Consider the following 16,746-nt stretch of genomic DNA (forward strand, 5'->3'; position numbering starts at 1 on the left):
AGAGGTTACCTATTTCTTAGCACACAAACTCACATTAACTAGACTTAGGAGAGATGTGTAAATCCAGAGTAACGCTACGGTCAGTGAAGACAATAACTAATGTACAATGGAATAGTCTCATTGGCATAATCAGTGAGATTTTTACTCCCTGTGAGACCCATTGACTCTTTACCTTTTTTTTGGCCGGGAACTCATTTGAGAACCTGATTATAGCCAAGGACGTTCCCCTCCTCCTGCCATAATACACACACACACACACACACACACACACGTGCACACACACACAAATTTAATGTACCTTCTCCAGGGTTCATAGAATCTCTAAAGCCTATCTATGGACCACCTAGTAGTCCATGGACCCTAGGCTGAGAGCCAGCCTCCTCCTGCTAGAGAAAGACTCACATGGGAAACGAAATCATAATCAGAGACTGATGAGTGTGGACTCTGAGCACATGGCCCTAGAGAAATCAAATGGGTATTTGCCTATGGCTTTTTTTCTGGACAGTGCGTGGAAAGGCCACTCACTGCCTGGGTTTTCCTCTGTTACTTCTTTTTTCTTAGCCTATATAGCAGACCGATCACCCTGCCAAGGGACACATTTCTTTAAAAACGTTAACTTAGGAGATAGCTAGCTCCACGTCTGTGAAGTTTTCATGATCAAAGGAAAAATAATGACAATGCATGTTTTCATAAAGCTAAATTGATTCAATGTAAGGGATTTTATTCTAAGATTGTATTCTTCTTATACTTTTGAGTGTTAAAATTTCTCTCATTTGACAGTAGCATCTTAAAAATGACTTTACTTGGCAAAATAAAATTTGGGAATACTTACTATTACTTTTAATTTGCTGGCCTATGAAATTCTGAAACCTAGGAACCACTGATCTTGACTCCCTGTCTTGGGAGCCATTATGTCTCTTTAAGGAAACTTTAAATATCTCTTCTGTGATCTATTTTGTATTACTCTTAAATATTAATAGACAGCAGTCTTATTTTATGACTATCTAAATTCTTAGGAGCAGTACAATAGCCCATGTTTCCTTTGCCACATAGGTCACAATTGTAATGCAAATTTCTGTACTCGAAGCTCTTCACTATATCATTTGGTGGAACACCTAAGGCGGTCCCTTAAATTACCTTGGTAGTCTATTACTCTGACTGATCCATCCCCTCTAAAGTACTCACATAAGTGCCTATTTTGGTGTCACCTTGTAACATTTCCTTTCATATTCCTTCTTTCTCTCTCCACCAAGAACCTCCCCCGCTCCTTTAGACTTCAGATTTCTAAAGATCTTTTTTTATTCTAGGGTCATTATGTGTTATCAGAAAGTCAACCAGAATTGGAGGAAAAGCAAGCTTCTGCTCTCTCCACGGGAGTCCAGGTTCAGCCAGCTACACATAGTGACTTGGACCCCCAGACCACCAGCCAACAGCAGCCCACACAGTACATCATTACAACCACCACCAACGGGAATGGGAGCAGCGAAGTGCATATCACTAAACCTTAACTTCTACCCTTGAGCTTGAATCCAGCAGTCACATCATGTCTTTTCTCATGCATAAGTTTGAAAGCTTCCAACACTTGGAACTCTTTTTTTAAGATTTATCATTCACTCAAGAATTTGGAAACCACAGTTTTGACACTCTACACACACTGGGGCTCCTTTTATAAAGGTCATCTTTACCAAACTGACTCTTCAAACCCTAGGAGCTTCTGCCATGGAATGGAGATCTTTCAGGGGAAAGTAGATTTCAAGGTGGAGAAACTTCGCCTTACTCTTGAGTTGGTTTTTTTAACACATTGATAGGCCTTACTTTTCCTTTGTGGAAATACTAGGTGGTGTATCACGTTTGTACCAAAGGTGGAGAAAGGATGTGCCAAGTCCATGGCCACTGGACTTCTTCATTCCAAGCCATGGCACTGAAGGAGATGGGCATTTTATTCAGTCAGAACTGCTTCATCTTTTGAGTTTGCGTTTTCGGTAATTTAACAAGGGGAGCCTATTGAACATGAAAATAAAGACAATGAAACAGAGGTTTGACCGTGATGTTCTGAAGGAAAAACCGTCTCCTAGATTTTTCTTATTGCTGATTTAAAACAACCACGACAACAGCTTGCCTCTTTGGGGAGACCGTTGTTGGGTTACTGTTGGTGGTGCTTTGCACAGGTGTTTGCACAAGTGCTGGCCTTCAGCCACTGAGGCCGGAACCTCCTGTTCGGATTTATTTCATTTACTTTATTACTCCACAGCGGTAGACTCCCTGTAAGAGAAAAGGTTTGTTTGATGTCAGCAGGATTTAAACTCCTACGTTAAAGCTTTGCCTTCCATTCTCTGGTTGTGGTGTATTAAGAAGGAGGCGTTCGAGATCTTGGTACAAAGAAAAATGACTAAGATAATTACCTATCGATAAAGTGAAAAGCACTGAAACCTTGTCCTGCCTTGCAGGATCCATTTACCATTCATTGGTACAGGATAAATTCCTTGTTCTTATCAGGTGTACATTCGACTGTCACATCATGCAGTGTATTTTAGTACTTCTCATGCTGTCTCAAAATGAACATTCTTTAAGGTTGGATGGAAAGGTGGCCCTTCGTATTTTTTTTAATACTTTTAACTTATGCACATTGTAACTCACCTGGACCTTTTGGAAAGATGACCAACTTCACACTTAGGAGAAAAATAAGAATGTGGGGACCGTTTATATGTCAAGGTAATTATAAGGGATATTAAAGAAATCCAATCTTTATGCATCTTACACTGTCGTTTGGGAGGAAAAAAAATCTGCCTCAGCGATAGTTTTTCTTATATGTGTTCTTGTTTGCTGCCTTGTTGGCTATGAACTCAATGGGGAAAAACATTTCCCTCCTTTTTCCTGTGCATTCCAATTGTACACATAAACCATTACAGAAATCAGTGTGTATTTTAACAACTTTTTGTGACATACTAACACATTTTTAGAGTAATTATCCTATGATGGAACCTATCACTCCTGAACAGAAAGACCTAAGTTCAATTTCAAATGAAGTTAACTAATCTTTTTTATTTACATTTCTGGGTAAAAACTGGTTCTATAAACTAAAAAAGTATAGTAGCTTCTTTATGGTAAAGACATCTTTTTGAAAAACCATTCTGTTGAAATAACTTTACTAATATGTAGATTTTGCACTTTATTTTTGAGACCTCATTTATTTAGTTATCCCTGAAAATCTGGGCACTAAGAGAACTTGAGAAAGTTACTTGGTAAATGTGTAGAAACTAGGGATGGACTCTATCTTTGGTAACAAAGATGTAATGTTGATGTTTTCAATAGAAAATATTGACCCTGAGTCACAAAACAGAGACTCTGGGTTCCAAAGTCCCGCAGTGTAATGATTGTAAGTATCCTAGTGTCCAGTCTAGAAAGACTTGCTAGGTGAAGAATATTAGACTTTGCTAAAGGTCCAGTTAAATTTTTACACCTTAAATTTGGCCCTGTTGGGTCCTTTTTAATTTGAACCAGCAAAGTACCTCCCCTTCCCTCAGGAATAACTTATTGATTAAAAGAGAAAACTATCACTGAACAGAATGTTCATTTTATGCCAGTTATTTCAAGTTGTAAAATACACAGAAGAAAATAGTTTGGAAGGACTCTGTTTCTTTCCCACCTAAGTTTTTTCTTTTTCTCTTTTTGTACTTACGTGGAATAAGCAAAGGATCTAAAACTAATTTGTATATTATCAACCAGAGTTGGTTGCAGGTGCAGTCAAGCCAAACAACACTTCTTTAAGATCAGGTATTCTGCATGTCCATTCCAAGTTAATAGATTTTCAAAAGGACTTGGATTTGAAGAGATGGTGGATTATAAGCCATCTGAAGACCAATATGGAAAAAAAGTATGTAGCCAATGTTTATATTGTGGCCTCTCTTAGGACATATTGGCACTCTAGACTTCAATCAGTGCAGTGTGAAAATTTTGGAGTAGGTTACATACAGATTTTACATTTTTATTCTTTGATTTGTGCTGCATAAATAGACATTTCATCATGTAAAATTCCTATTATTCTGGAAAAACCTATTGTTTTGATCTTCTTGAATTGTTTTCTGATTTGGAATTATCCTTTCAAAAAACTCTCAAGATATCTAGGGCTAAAAAGCACTTCATGAGATGCTAAAGCTGACCCACAGGTTGAAAATATTGACCCTGTCCTGTTATTTAAATGTGAACATTTATTGTACATTCAGTGAGTTATAGTGTTAATAGTCTTGTGCTACTCAGCAGGTGTAAAAATTAATAAATATTTTTTTTTAATAAACATCTTCCTTGTTTGTATGTGTGAAGCTACAAGAACTACTGAGATTGTTAATTTTTTTAAAAAAAGATTTTTATTTATTTTAGAGAGAGAGAACGCACCTGGGTGAGCTGGGAGGAGGGAGGGCCAGAGGGAAAGAATCTCAAGCTGACTCCCCTCTGAGCCAGGAGCCATAGTGGGGCTTTATCTCACAATCCTGAGATCTGACCTGACCTGAAATCAAGAGTCATCGCTTAACCAATTGAGCCACCCAGGTGCCCCCATTTTTTTTTTTTTTTAATATTCATGCTGGTCTGGTCGGAGACACAATATAAGGAAATTTAGGGATGATAACTATGGAATGGTGTTCCTCGGCCCTTTTAGTTGGTGGTTTCTAATTCAAGAACCTCCCAATGGTCTAACAGGCAGGAACTAAGGGGAGGTGGGCAGCCAGCAGGGGAGCAAAAATGGGCTTTCTTTGGGAACCACTGTTTTCCAACAAGGGAGCAGCATTAGTTTGGCCTGTCAGCTTCCCCAGCACATTTCCATCCAGTGGAGAGACCTGAGGATGGTCTCTGCAGGGCTGGTGGGAGAAGTTGTGGATTAAGTAGTCTGAAGCTGTTCTAAAGAAGACTCAGTGAAAAAGGGACCTAGATTCTTTTTTTTTTCTTAAAGATTTATTTATTTATTTATTTATTTATTTATTTATTTATTTATTTTTTTTAAAGATTTTATTTATTTATTTGCGAGAGAGAGAATGAGAGACAGAGAGCATGAGAGGGAGAAGGGTCAGAGGGAGAAGCAGGCTCCCTGCCTAGCAGGGAGCCCGATGCGGGACTCGATCCCGGGACTCCAGGATCGTGACCTGAGCCGAAGGCAGTCGCTTAACCAACTGAGCCACCCAGGCGCCCTATTTATTTATTTATTTAAGAGAGAGAGAACATGAGAGGAGGGAGGGTCAGGGAGCATCAGACTCCCGGCTGAGCAGGGAGCCCCATGCAACTTAACCCAAGGACTCGGGGATCATGACCTGAGCAGAAGGCAGACTTAACCGACTGAGCCACCCAGGCACCAGGGACCTAGATTCTTCTTTTTTTAAGATTTTACCTGACCCCTTGAGAGAGAGAGAGAGAAAGCACGAGCTGGGGGAATGGCAGAGAAAGAGGGAGAAGCAGACTCCCCTCTAAATAGGGAGCCCGACATGGGGCTCCATCCCAGCACCTCGAGATCATGACCTGAGCCGAAGGCAGCCAGCCACCGACTGAGCCACCCAGGTGCCCTGGGACCTAGATTCTTTTTTTTTTTTTTTAAGATTTTATTTATTTATTTGAGAGAGAGAGAATGAGAGAGAGCACATGAGAGGGGGGAGGGTCAGAGGGAGAAGCAGACTCCCTGCCGAGCAGGGAGCCCGATGCAGGACTCGATCCCGGGACTCCAGGATCATGACCTGAGCCGAAGGCAGTCGCTTAACCAACTGAGCCACCCAGGCGCCCTGGGACCTAGATTCTTAACAGAGGAATGTAATCGAGTTTAATTTTAAATGTATTTCTTCGACGTGTGTATACTTTCTTTCCCAACGTCAGGGGCCCAGGGACAGGAGGAAGATATGGGGATATGCAGGGGCACAGGCTCCGGGTCTGTGTTTTCCTCCCTGAAACTCAAGAAACTGCAGTTTCCTCAGCTGTAAAATGGGAATAGTGCATAAGAGCATACAGTACTAGATAGGGGCTAGAAAGTGCTTAGCATAGTGCCTGGTACAGGGTATGCTCTCTGCAAACGTTGGCTAATAAAATTGCATTCACTCATTCACGGGCCTCAGTTCGCGGCTAGGTAAAGCTACAGACATTCTTCCGAAGAAGCTTCCATACAGGTGAGACCAAGAGGCCCAAGCCGCGTGCAAACTGCAACCCAAACCCAGCAGCGCGGGCTCTCACCGCCCCAGGCCCCGCCCCGCTCGGCCCCGCCCCTCGGCACCCTCCAGGCCCCGCCCCGCGCAACCCCGCCCCTTCCGCCGCCCGAGCCCGGAGCGTGCACGCACCGAGACGCCTTGCGGGAGCGAGCGCGTCTGAGAGCCCGCGGGCCGAGAAGCGCTGCGGGTTGGGAGACCCGCGCCGGCGATTCAGGTGAGGGCGGGCCCAGGACGGCGAAAGGGTTAAAGTGTAGCCGGGGAGCGGAGGGAGGGAGCGGCTGGGTCGCCGAGGGTCGCTGCTCCTGTGGGCCTGGGGCAGGGGAGCGGGCGTGTCGGGAGCCGGGCGGCCGGGTGGGTGGGGGTTAGGGTTAGGCACGGTGTGGGGGAGGGGCCGTGGGCGCAGAGGTGCAGTTTAGAGGGGCGGTACCCGGGCCTTGTGCGGGGCCGGGTTGGCTGGGGAGGGGTTTAGCTGCAGGGGCGGTGGATTTGGAGCGGGCGTTTGCTCCGGAAGCAGCCCAGGGTTTAGCTCTTTCGTCGGGGAGGGTCCAAGAGGCAAGACTAGCCCAGGTGCAGAGGAAAGGCCATTGGGAGACACTTTCCTGGTCTACTACGGAGGTCCAGGACGCCGCAAGATTTAGAAATCCTTGGCTTCCGGGGTTCCAGTGCTCTGGCAGCTCTCTGCTTTTTGTATTTTGAGATCCTGTTCAGAATAGTAGCAGGGCAAAGGTTGCCACTCGAATAGATTAAATTTAGCTACACATCCATCGTAGTTGAAGAAACTTGGGAACAAGTTGTGAAACAGGGGCGATCCTCCTAAGAGTCAGGTAGAACAGTGGCTTTGCAGTTACTATCCTGTTCTCTGTCAATTCTGTAAAGAGTACTTTGCTCTAAGTATCAGGTTGCTTCTGCCAATTTTTCTATTTTAAAGTTTTGTTAAACTCATGCGCCCTGTGCTTTCTCACCTGCTTCAGTTATTTAGGCACCAAGAATGTTCAGGATGTTGTAATTTCCCCATGTATTGAAAGGTGATGGAGCACAGTTGTTTGGAGACCATCTGCTTTGTCCAGCACTAATCTCCCTGCAGTATCTTTACATAAATCTGAAATCTCTAAAAGATAACTTGAAATAATTTGTGGGAAGATGCTTATTTTAGTAGTAATATTACAGCTCTGCTTTTTATCATTTTAAGAGTTTTGGAATCAGAAGTCATTATGTTACTATGTTTATATGACTGCATTAAGTCATATAAACTGTCATCCATCTGGAGATTATTTATTGTAGGATTCCAAAATTGGAAATAATAGTACAGAGGACCTGGTGCAACTCCCCTTTGTCTTACAAATAAGGAAATTGACACCTTGCAAGGTAAGATTTGCCTAGGGTCACCAAGATTCGGCTAGAAGTTTGGCATTTTGACTGTTAAGTCTGATTTTTTTTCTTTCCATTTTATTGTGCTTGTTAGTCCATTTGGTAGGAATAGGAGATAGAATTGATTTAGCAAATGTTTGTAGAGTGATTGAGTTAATGCTCCCTGTCGTCCTGTTAGTTTTGTTCAATCCTGTGGCCTCAGCTTTACAGCTGATTCTAGCCATTAGCCTAACGAGATGCTTTCTGAAGATTTTTTTTTTTTTTTAAGATTTTTATTTATTTATCTGAGAGAGAATGAGAGACAGAGAGCACGAGAGGGAAGAGGGTCAGAGGAAGAAGCAGACTCCCCGCCGAGCAGGGAGCCCGATGCGGGACTCGATCCCGGGACTCCAGGATCATGACCTGAGCCGAAGGCAGTCGCTCAACCAACTGAGCCACCCAGGCGCCCAGAAGATTTTTTTTTTTTAAGATTTATTTATTTATTTGAGAGAGAGCACAAGCAGGAGGAGCAGTGGGAGAGGGAGGATCTCAAGGAGACTCCCCACTGAGCATGGAGCCCAACACCGGGCTTGATCTCACAACCCTGAGATCATAACCTGAGCCAAAACCAAGAAGAGTTGGAGGCTTAACTGACTGCGCCCGCCAGGCACCCCTTTGAAGATGTTTTGATATGTACATTTCTAAAGATGACCAGCAGTGTTCAGTTATTACAGGGAGGAGAAAAATAACATTATATTTACATATAAATATATATGTTATAAATATCAGATGGACCTTTAGTTGGCAGATTGGCTAGTAAGTTTACTGGCTGTTGTGGTCAGGTGCTTAGAGACCCCAGAGTTTATGTGGACTAGTTTATACAGGAGGTGTAGTGTTAAGAATGTGTGTTTGTAATCAGACAGACCTGAGTTTCATTCATTCACTATCCCTGAGATTGGGCAAATTATCTACTTTGATCCTCAGTTTTAATAATCTATGGAGTAGATCTGATGAACCTGTCTTGCACAGTTGTGGGAATTAAATGAGAGGCGTGGTGCTTAATAGGCCCTCATTAAATAATTTATTGTTAGTGTCTGAGCCTTACTAGTCTATGTGGTTGATTTTTCTTCATGATAGCATAACAAAGAATTACTAAAAAAATAATAATTGTTAAATTATTTTTTAAATATTTTTTATTAAAGATTTTATTTATTTGAGAGAGAGAGCGAGCAAGCATCAGCTGGGGGAGGGACAGAGGGAGAGGGAGAAGCAGGCTCCCGCTGAGCAGAGAGCCCGATGTGGGACTCGATCTCAGGACCCAGGGATCATGACCTGAGCCAAAGGCAGATGCTTAACCAACTGAGCACCCAGGCGCCCCAAGAAATTATTTTATGGTAGAGAGATTATTGGCCTGAGAAGTCTTAAGTTATGAACTCTGATCTGTTTATCATTTAATCTCTAAGTCTCACTTTACTCAAGTGTAAAATGAAGGTTTAAGAAATTCTGTAGATTTGGGAGTTATTGTAGAAGCATTCTGAGCAATGAGACCTACTAGAAAAGATTTGAAGATTGAGATGAGAATGCAGTGGTAGAAGAGAGAAGAGGTGTCTAGCTGTAGTTAGGGTAGGAGGATAAAGTATAAAACTGGATTTGAGTTTGACTATTTTCTGGGCCAGAATATTTTTTGAAGGAGTGTTAGTGTCAACCAGACCCCTGGGATTCCTGCCTTTCTATCTGGAGGTATGACTGCATATATTTGTCTAGATTACCTGTGGAACATAAACAATGGATTCCTTGGACCATATGCTGACGGATCCCTTGGAACTGGGTCCATGTGGAGATGGCCATGGCACACGTATTATGGAGGACTGCCTCCTGGGGGGCACCAGGGTTAGTCTGCCCGAGGACCTTCTGGAGGATGTAAGTAGTACCATTACCACCATCTTCTCTCTGTCACCTTGCCCATAACCACTATTCTAAACCTTTTCCATACTCTACAAGTTTTCAGTCTTTTGTGCTCCCTTTGGTTTCATTTTCTACATTGCAGCCAAAGTCATCTTTCTCTTTTTTAATGTAAAGTCTTTCACATTGTCCTTAGAGAAGAAAGTATAAGCTATACATTTAAGCCCTATTTTTTTTTTTTAATTTTATTTATTTATTTGAGAGAGAATGAGAGAGAGCGAGTACATGAGAGGGGGAGGGTCAGAGGGAGAAGCAGACTCCTTGCTGAGCAGGGAGCCCGATGCGGGACTCGATCCAGGGACTCCCGGATCATGACCTGAGCCAAAGGCAGTCGCTTAACCAACTGAGCCACCCAGGCGCCCCATTTAAGCCCTATTTTTAACCAGATAATTTTGAGGAGTTAACAAGAAATTATATATTTTAAGGACAGCATTATGGATATGTTTACGTTAAATTGGTTACCCACATTGTGGATCATGAAACAAAACCCAGACATTAACTATATCTGTCAATTAAGTAACCCTCTAGTCAGTTAGTAGCACAGGTCCTGGAATGGGATATCAGTGTGCTTTTGGCCCCTTTCACAGGCAGGCTGTGTAATCCTCATCATCATTAAGGTGGCTACCACTTACTAAGGGCTGCTTATGTGCAAGGCATTGTGTATGCCAAAAACTGTATTGAATTACTGTTTATTTTGCCCTGTTTCGCATATACAGGCAGGTGTAGAGTGTCATGTAGCACGCATTCATTGGTGCATCATCCAGTTTTCGGAGGTAATTGCATTTAGTCATATCTGGTTCAGATCTTTTCTTTCGTAGTATGTCCAACATTGTAGATAAAATTAAAGCCACCATTTATTCTCTCTGCCACCCGAAGTAACAATTACTGAAGTTGACATATGTATCCTTCCCATCCACGTTTTCTTTGCACACTCTTTCAAATAAATTTCTTTATGTTATTCATTTTGTCAGCACTTTTTATTAAGTACTACTTTGTGGCAGACACTGAGATACAGGAATAAAGTGTGCAAAAATAGATTTGCAGGGGAAGATCTTGGACACTGAGGTGTTTTAGTACATGCATGCAGGAGATGCCTAGTAGATGGTTGGATTTCTGGGTTGTCTCCTGCTTGAGCCCTTTGGTGGCTCTCCATTGTCCTTAGAATAACGATAGACACAAGTACTTAACATGTTTATAGGTCCCTTCCTCCTCTTTCTTGTGTCTGCTGCTCCCTCCCTCCCTTTGGGTCCTTGCACTAGCTATACATGGCCTCAACTCTCTTCATTATTAAAAAAGTGAACTGTAGCACACATAAGAGTATATAAAATCCATATATATATAGTATATATACAGTTTACACAGCAATAAAACAACCATGTAGCTACTACTTGGGTTAAGAAGTAACTGCCAATACCATTCAGGCCCCCACAGGTAATTGCTATCCTTTCTTTTATATTAATTATTCTTCCATTTTTATGGTTTTGCTCTGTGAATTTTTAAATTTTTGCTTATCAGGGTGCCTGGGTGGCTCAGTCGTTAAGTGTCTGCCTTCGGCTCAGGTCGTGATCCCAGGGTCCTGGGATTGAGCCCTGCATCGGGCTCCCTGCTCCACGGGAAGCCTGCTTGTGTTCCCTCTCTCGCTGTGTCTCTCTCTGTCAAATAAATAAATAAAATCTTAAAAAACAAAAAAACCCCTGAATTTTTGTTTATTAATCTTTAATCTCTATGCCCAATGTGGGGCTTGAACTCATGACCTGAATGCACTACTGACTGAGCCAGCCGGGCGCCCCTGCTCTGTGGATTTTTTTTTTTTTTAAATTTTATTTATTTCACAGAGAGAGACACAGAGAGGGAACACAAGCAGGGGGAGTGGGAGAGGGAGAAGCAGGCTTCCTGCTGAGCAGGGAGCCCGATGTGGGGCTCGAACCCAGGACCCTGGGATCATGACCTGAGCCAAAGGCAGACGCTTAACGACTGAGCCACCCAGGCGCCCCTGCTCTGTGGATTTTTAACTCTCCTGCTTCAACTTTTTTTTTTCCCCCTTAACTATCTTAAATGTCACTTCCTCTGTAGGTGTTCTCTGACGCCTTGCTTCTGGGGCATGTGCTTCTCCTATGTGCTTCTGTGCACATCAGCACTTCTTAAGCTACATTGTAATTGCTTGTTTCCCCCTCGGACTGTGTATACCAGTCTAGCTTAGTACTCAGCACATAGGAGATACACAGCATATGATTGAACTGAGATTGAACTCCATCCTGCTGCTTGTCGCTCTTCACAGGTGCCTCAACTCCTCATGCTCTCTCCTCCCAATGTTAACTTTTTCCTGCCGCTCATCTTAAGCTGCATTCAGTTGTCCATCATACCCCTTGTTGGTAGAAATGGTTTCTGAATGAGATTCTCTCTACTGAGATCGTTTTTCCTTTGGATTATTATTTACTGTTGGACATAAGATAATGGTTTATATGTAGTCATTAATCTCTAAGATTTGAGAACTGAATAAAGATCAGTGACTTTTTTTTTAAGATTTTATTTATTTATCTGTTAGAACGAGAGTGAGAGAGAGCGTGCACACAAAAGCAGGGGGAGCGGCAGGCAGAGGGAGAAGCAGACTTCCCACTGAGCAGGGAGCCTGATGCAGGACTTGATCCCAGGCCCCTGGGATCATACCTTGAGCTGAAGGCGGGTGTTTAAGTGACTGAGCCACCCAGGCGTCCCAGTGACATTTTGGTTTAAACAAACTTAAAAACTTGGATGTAGTGATGGTTGCACAACAGTGTGAATGTACTTAATATCACTGTGCACTTAAAAATGTACACTTAAAAATGGATAAAATGGTAAATTTTATGTATATTTTACCACAGAAAAACTTAAAAGCTTGTTTTTCTCTTGTTTACTTTTCTCCTGCTTTTCCTAATTGTCCTAGCCTGAGATATTCTTTGATGTAGTCAGCCTTTCAACATGGCAAGAAGTATTGAGTGACTCTCAACGTGAACACCTCCAGCAGTTTCTGCCTCACTTCCCTGAAGACAGTTTTGAGCAGCAAAATCAGCTCATTTTGGCCCTGTTCAGTGGGGAGAACTTCCGCTTTGGGAACCCTCTGCACATTGCCCAGAAGCTTTTCCGAGGTACGTAGCTTGGCATTCTTTTTTGAGAGGAGTGGAAAAGAAGGAACATGTTCACTTATGTAAATACTCCTTTATTCATTTATTGTATTTATTTTTATGTACTGATACTGACTCAGACTAATTGTGTGCAACACTTTGCCTAGGCTATTCTTTTTTTTTTTTATAAGAATTTTTAACTTACATAGGAAAATACATCAATCATAAATGATTTATTGTAATATGAACTTGACTGTGTAACCACCACCCAGATCAAGAAGTAAAACATTACTAGTGCCTTATAGGTCCCTTTATGATTAGTCTTTAAAAAAATTTCGAAACAGTTTATCATTTGCTTTATCACACGTACGTATGTGTATATGTGTATTTGTGTGTCATACATACACTTTTTTTTCTGCAGAAAACATGATACTTTACTGTCAAGCACTTCAGCATGTATGTATCTCTTAACAAGGACATTCTACCATGTAATCACAGTCCTCTTATCACACCCAAGAAATTTTATACTGTGCAAATATCATAGAATATCTCATATTCAGATGTTGTCAGTTGTTCCCAAAATATCCTTAATGGTGGCCTTTTATTTTTTATTTTTTCCTTTTAAATTCATGATCTATTCAAGTTCATGCATTGTGTTGGATTTCAGTTTCTTGGCTCCCTGAACCTAGGGGCCTCTGCCTTTTTTTCTTTGTCTTTCAAAAACAATGACTTCTTTTTTTAAGTGTGATTGACATGCAATATTATTTTCAGGTGTACATCCTGATTCTCTGTGTATATTCTGAAGTGATCCCTGTGATATATCTAGCTACGATCTGTCACCATACAAGTTGTTACATATTACTAGCTACATTCCCTATGCTGTACATTGTATCCTTTTGTCTTATTTATAACTGGAAGTTAGTAGCTTTTAATCCCCTTCTCCTATTCTGCTTATCCCAATCTCCCCACGCCCACAAGGCAATCATCACATTGTTCTCTGTGTCTGTTGAGTCTGTTTCTCTTTTTTTGGTTGTTCATATGTTTTGGTTTTCAGCTTTTACATGTAAGTAAAATCATGATATCTGTCTTTCTCTGACTTATTTCAGTAAGGATAATATCCTCTGGGTCCATCCATGTTGTCTCAAATAGCAAGATTTCATTCTTTTTTTAGGCTGAGTAGTATTCCATTATATATATATATATAAACTCATTATCCATATATTCATCTTCATCTCTTCATCTATCGATGGACGTTTAAGTTGCTTCCGTGGCTTGACTCATGTACATAGTACTGCAGTGAACATAGGGATGCATGTACACTTTTTGAATTAGTGTTTTCAGTTTCTTTAGATAAATACCCAGAAGTGGAATTGCTGAATGGTAGTTCTGTTTTTAATTTAAGGAACTCCATACTATTTTCCATAGAGGCACCATTTTTCATTCCCAAAAACAGTGCGTGAGGGTTCCATTTTCTCCACATCCTCCTCAACACTTGTTATTTCTTGTCTTTTTGATAATAACCATTCTCACAGGTTTAAGGTGATATCTTGTGGTTTTGATTTGCAGTACCCTGGTGATTAGTGATGTTGAGCATCTTTTCATGTGTCTGTTGGCCATCTGTATGTCTTCTTTGGAGAAATGTTTATTCACATCCTCTGCTCATTTTTAATTGGATTATTTGTCTTTTTGGTGTTGAGTTGGAGTTACTTATATTTAGGTATTAACACCTTATTGGTTATGTCATTTGCAGATATGTTCTCCCATTCAGCAGGTTGCCTTTTTATTTTGTTGATGGTTTTCTTTGTTTTTTAGTTTGATGTAGTTCCATTTGTTTTTTTGTTTTGTTTTGTTTTGTTTTTCTTTTGTTGCCCTTGCTTGAGGAGAGACCCAAAAAATATTGCTAAGACTGATGTCCCAAGAGTTTACTGTGTTTTTTCCTAGGAGTTTTAGGATTTTCAGCCTTACATTAAGTTTTTTTTTTTTTTTAAAGATTTTATTATTTATTAGAGAGAGCATGAGCAGGGGGAGAGGCAGAAGGAGAGGGAGAAGCAGACGCTGAGTGGGGAGCCCAATGTGGGGCTCCATCCCAGGACTCTGAGATCATGACCTGAGCCAAAGGCAGACGCTTAACCAACTGAGCCCCCAAGCACCCCTTCCATTTAAGTTTTTAATCCATTTTGAGTTTATTTTTGTGTATGGTATAAGAAAGCAGTCCAGTTTTATTCTTTGGCATTTAGCTATCCAGTTTTCCTAGCACCATTTATTGAAGAGACTCTTTCCCCTATTGTATATTTTTGTCTTTGTTGTAAATTAATTGATTATATAAGAGTAGGTTTATTTCTGGACTCTATTCTGTTGCATTGATCTGTGTGTCTCTTTGTGCCAGTACCATTATGTTCTGATTACTGTAGCTTTGTAGTGTAGTTTGAAATAAAGGAACATGATCTCTCCAGCTTTGTTTTTCTTTCTCAAGATTGCCTTGGCTATTTGGGGTCTTCTGTGATTCCATACAAAACACACTGACATTTTTGAAGAGCTCAGGACACTTGAATTCTAAAAGGTCCTGCTTTATGGGGAATTGTCTTTTTTTTTAAGAGATTTTATTTATTCATAAGAGACAGAGAAGTAGGCTCCCCGCTGAGCGGGGAGCCGGATGCGGGACCTGATCCCAGGACCATGGGATCATGACCTGAGCTGAAGGCAGACGCTTAACCATCTGAGCCACCCAGGCGCCCTGGGGAATTGTCTTGTTTCCTCATGATTGGATTTGGGTTAAACATTTTACCGATAATACTAGATGGGAAATGTTACTTCTTTCCCACCATCACCTCAGGAGGCACATGATGTCAGTTTTTCTGATGTTGGTAATGATGTGTTTGAGCACTTGGTTAAGTGGACGTGTCTGCCAGACATACTGATTGTAACAGTACCTTTTTTCTTCATAATTCAGAAGGAAAATATAGGATGATACTTTGGGACCAGGTGGTAGTCTTTTCCCCAAAAGTCTTTGTTTTACTCAGTGGTTTAACATGCATTAATGATCCTTGCCCTGAGTCATTTATTACATTGGGGATTGCAAAATGGTTTGGGGCCACTATTAAGCCACAGTTTCCTCTTTGTTCCATGGAGGGCAGCAGAGAGGCCTCTTCTCCTCTTTCTGGGGTGACTTTGCTTTGGCAGGAGGCCCTGAAAGTACAGTGAATCTCCTTGAGTTTTGTTAAATTGGACAACAGGATAGCTACAAAAGCCTGGACGGGACAGGCTTATCATTGCAAAACTTTTATTATCTCAGCTCGTTTCAAACTCGGTTCCTTCCTTTGGTGAGTTACTGGTTTAAAGAGGAATTCCCCTGGGTAGTGGGCAAAGTTTATTTCCCTGCAGCCAGGGGCCTCAGGTAGGAGTAAACCATCTCTTCTGATAGAGCCTGCCTGCTTTTAGAGGGGTTATGGCAGGGACCTTGTGTGATGTTTGCACTGTCCGCTGTGCTGGCATGTTTTCCCCCACAGCAGTGTTAGGGTGTGGTGAGGATGCAAACAAGGAATTCCTGCACGTTTCACTCTGACCGCGGTCATATTTTAGTTTCAGTGTTGGTGCAGACTGGTGCAATACCATGCTTATTCATCTTCTGAGCTGTCATTGCATTCCCGTATTCTTTCACCTTTGGTTAGCTTTCCTGTTTCTGTTTTAAATGTTCACCTTTCCCTTAAGTTCCACATGCTTAGCAGACTTGCTTCCTGCTTCATAAAGGATCTTCTGTCATAAACCCCCCATTTTCTACTTCCAACCTACACCCCAGCTCTCCGTATTCATTTCCATTCTGACCTACTTTACTTGTCTCAGAGGAAGAAGGAGTTTTGTCTTCTTTTTAAGATTAACCTCTGCTCTTGATCCTTTCATCTTTTCCCTCCTCTGGGACCTCTTTTCCTCAGTTAACCATCCCTTCTATCCTGTGTATTCACTCTGTTTTGCTGTTCACTCCACTTGCTCTTCTTCAGCCTATGGATGCGTTCAGGGGTCTCACACTAAAAAAAGTCCTTCGTTGTTTGTCCCCTCCGTTGTCCTCTTCCATCCCAGGACTCTGAGATCATGACCTGAGCCAAAGGTCCAATCTCCAAACTTGTTAAAAGACATCCATAGCTGCCCCTTTCAGTCATTCT

At 41.7% G+C, this 16,746-nt stretch overlaps 2 protein-coding genes across 3 annotated transcripts in view; both read left to right on the forward strand.

Moving 5' to 3' along the window:
* Positions 1–2,035, forward strand: part of PRDM10 (PR/SET domain 10) — a 59,311-nt gene extending 57,276 nt beyond the window's left edge. The window contains exon 22 of the mRNA XM_044919784.1: positions 1,308–2,035. Within this exon, the coding sequence (XP_044775719.1) occupies positions 1,308–1,508 (201 nt within the window). The 3' untranslated portion in view covers positions 1,509–2,035. The remainder of the gene's footprint in view (positions 1–1,307) is intronic.
* A 4,293-nt stretch (positions 2,036–6,328) lies between these two features.
* NFRKB (nuclear factor related to kappaB binding protein) overlaps positions 6,329–16,746 on the forward strand; it is a 39,010-nt gene continuing 28,592 nt past the window's right edge. The window contains exons 1-3 of one of the 2 annotated variants that reach the window (XM_021696540.2): positions 6,329–6,393; positions 9,291–9,446; positions 12,412–12,613. In XM_021696540.2, coding sequence (XP_021552215.2) covers positions 9,312–9,446; positions 12,412–12,613 — 337 coding nt within the window. In that variant the 5' untranslated portion in view covers positions 6,329–6,393; positions 9,291–9,311. Of the gene's footprint in view, positions 6,394–9,278; positions 9,447–12,411; positions 12,614–16,746 lie in introns of those variants that run through there. The other variant, XM_044919687.1, reaches the window with a different exon arrangement.

This window comes from Neomonachus schauinslandi, chromosome 11 (genome assembly GCF_002201575.2).
Source record: "Neomonachus schauinslandi chromosome 11, ASM220157v2, whole genome shotgun sequence".
Taxonomy (NCBI): domain Eukaryota; kingdom Metazoa; phylum Chordata; class Mammalia; order Carnivora; family Phocidae; genus Neomonachus; species Neomonachus schauinslandi.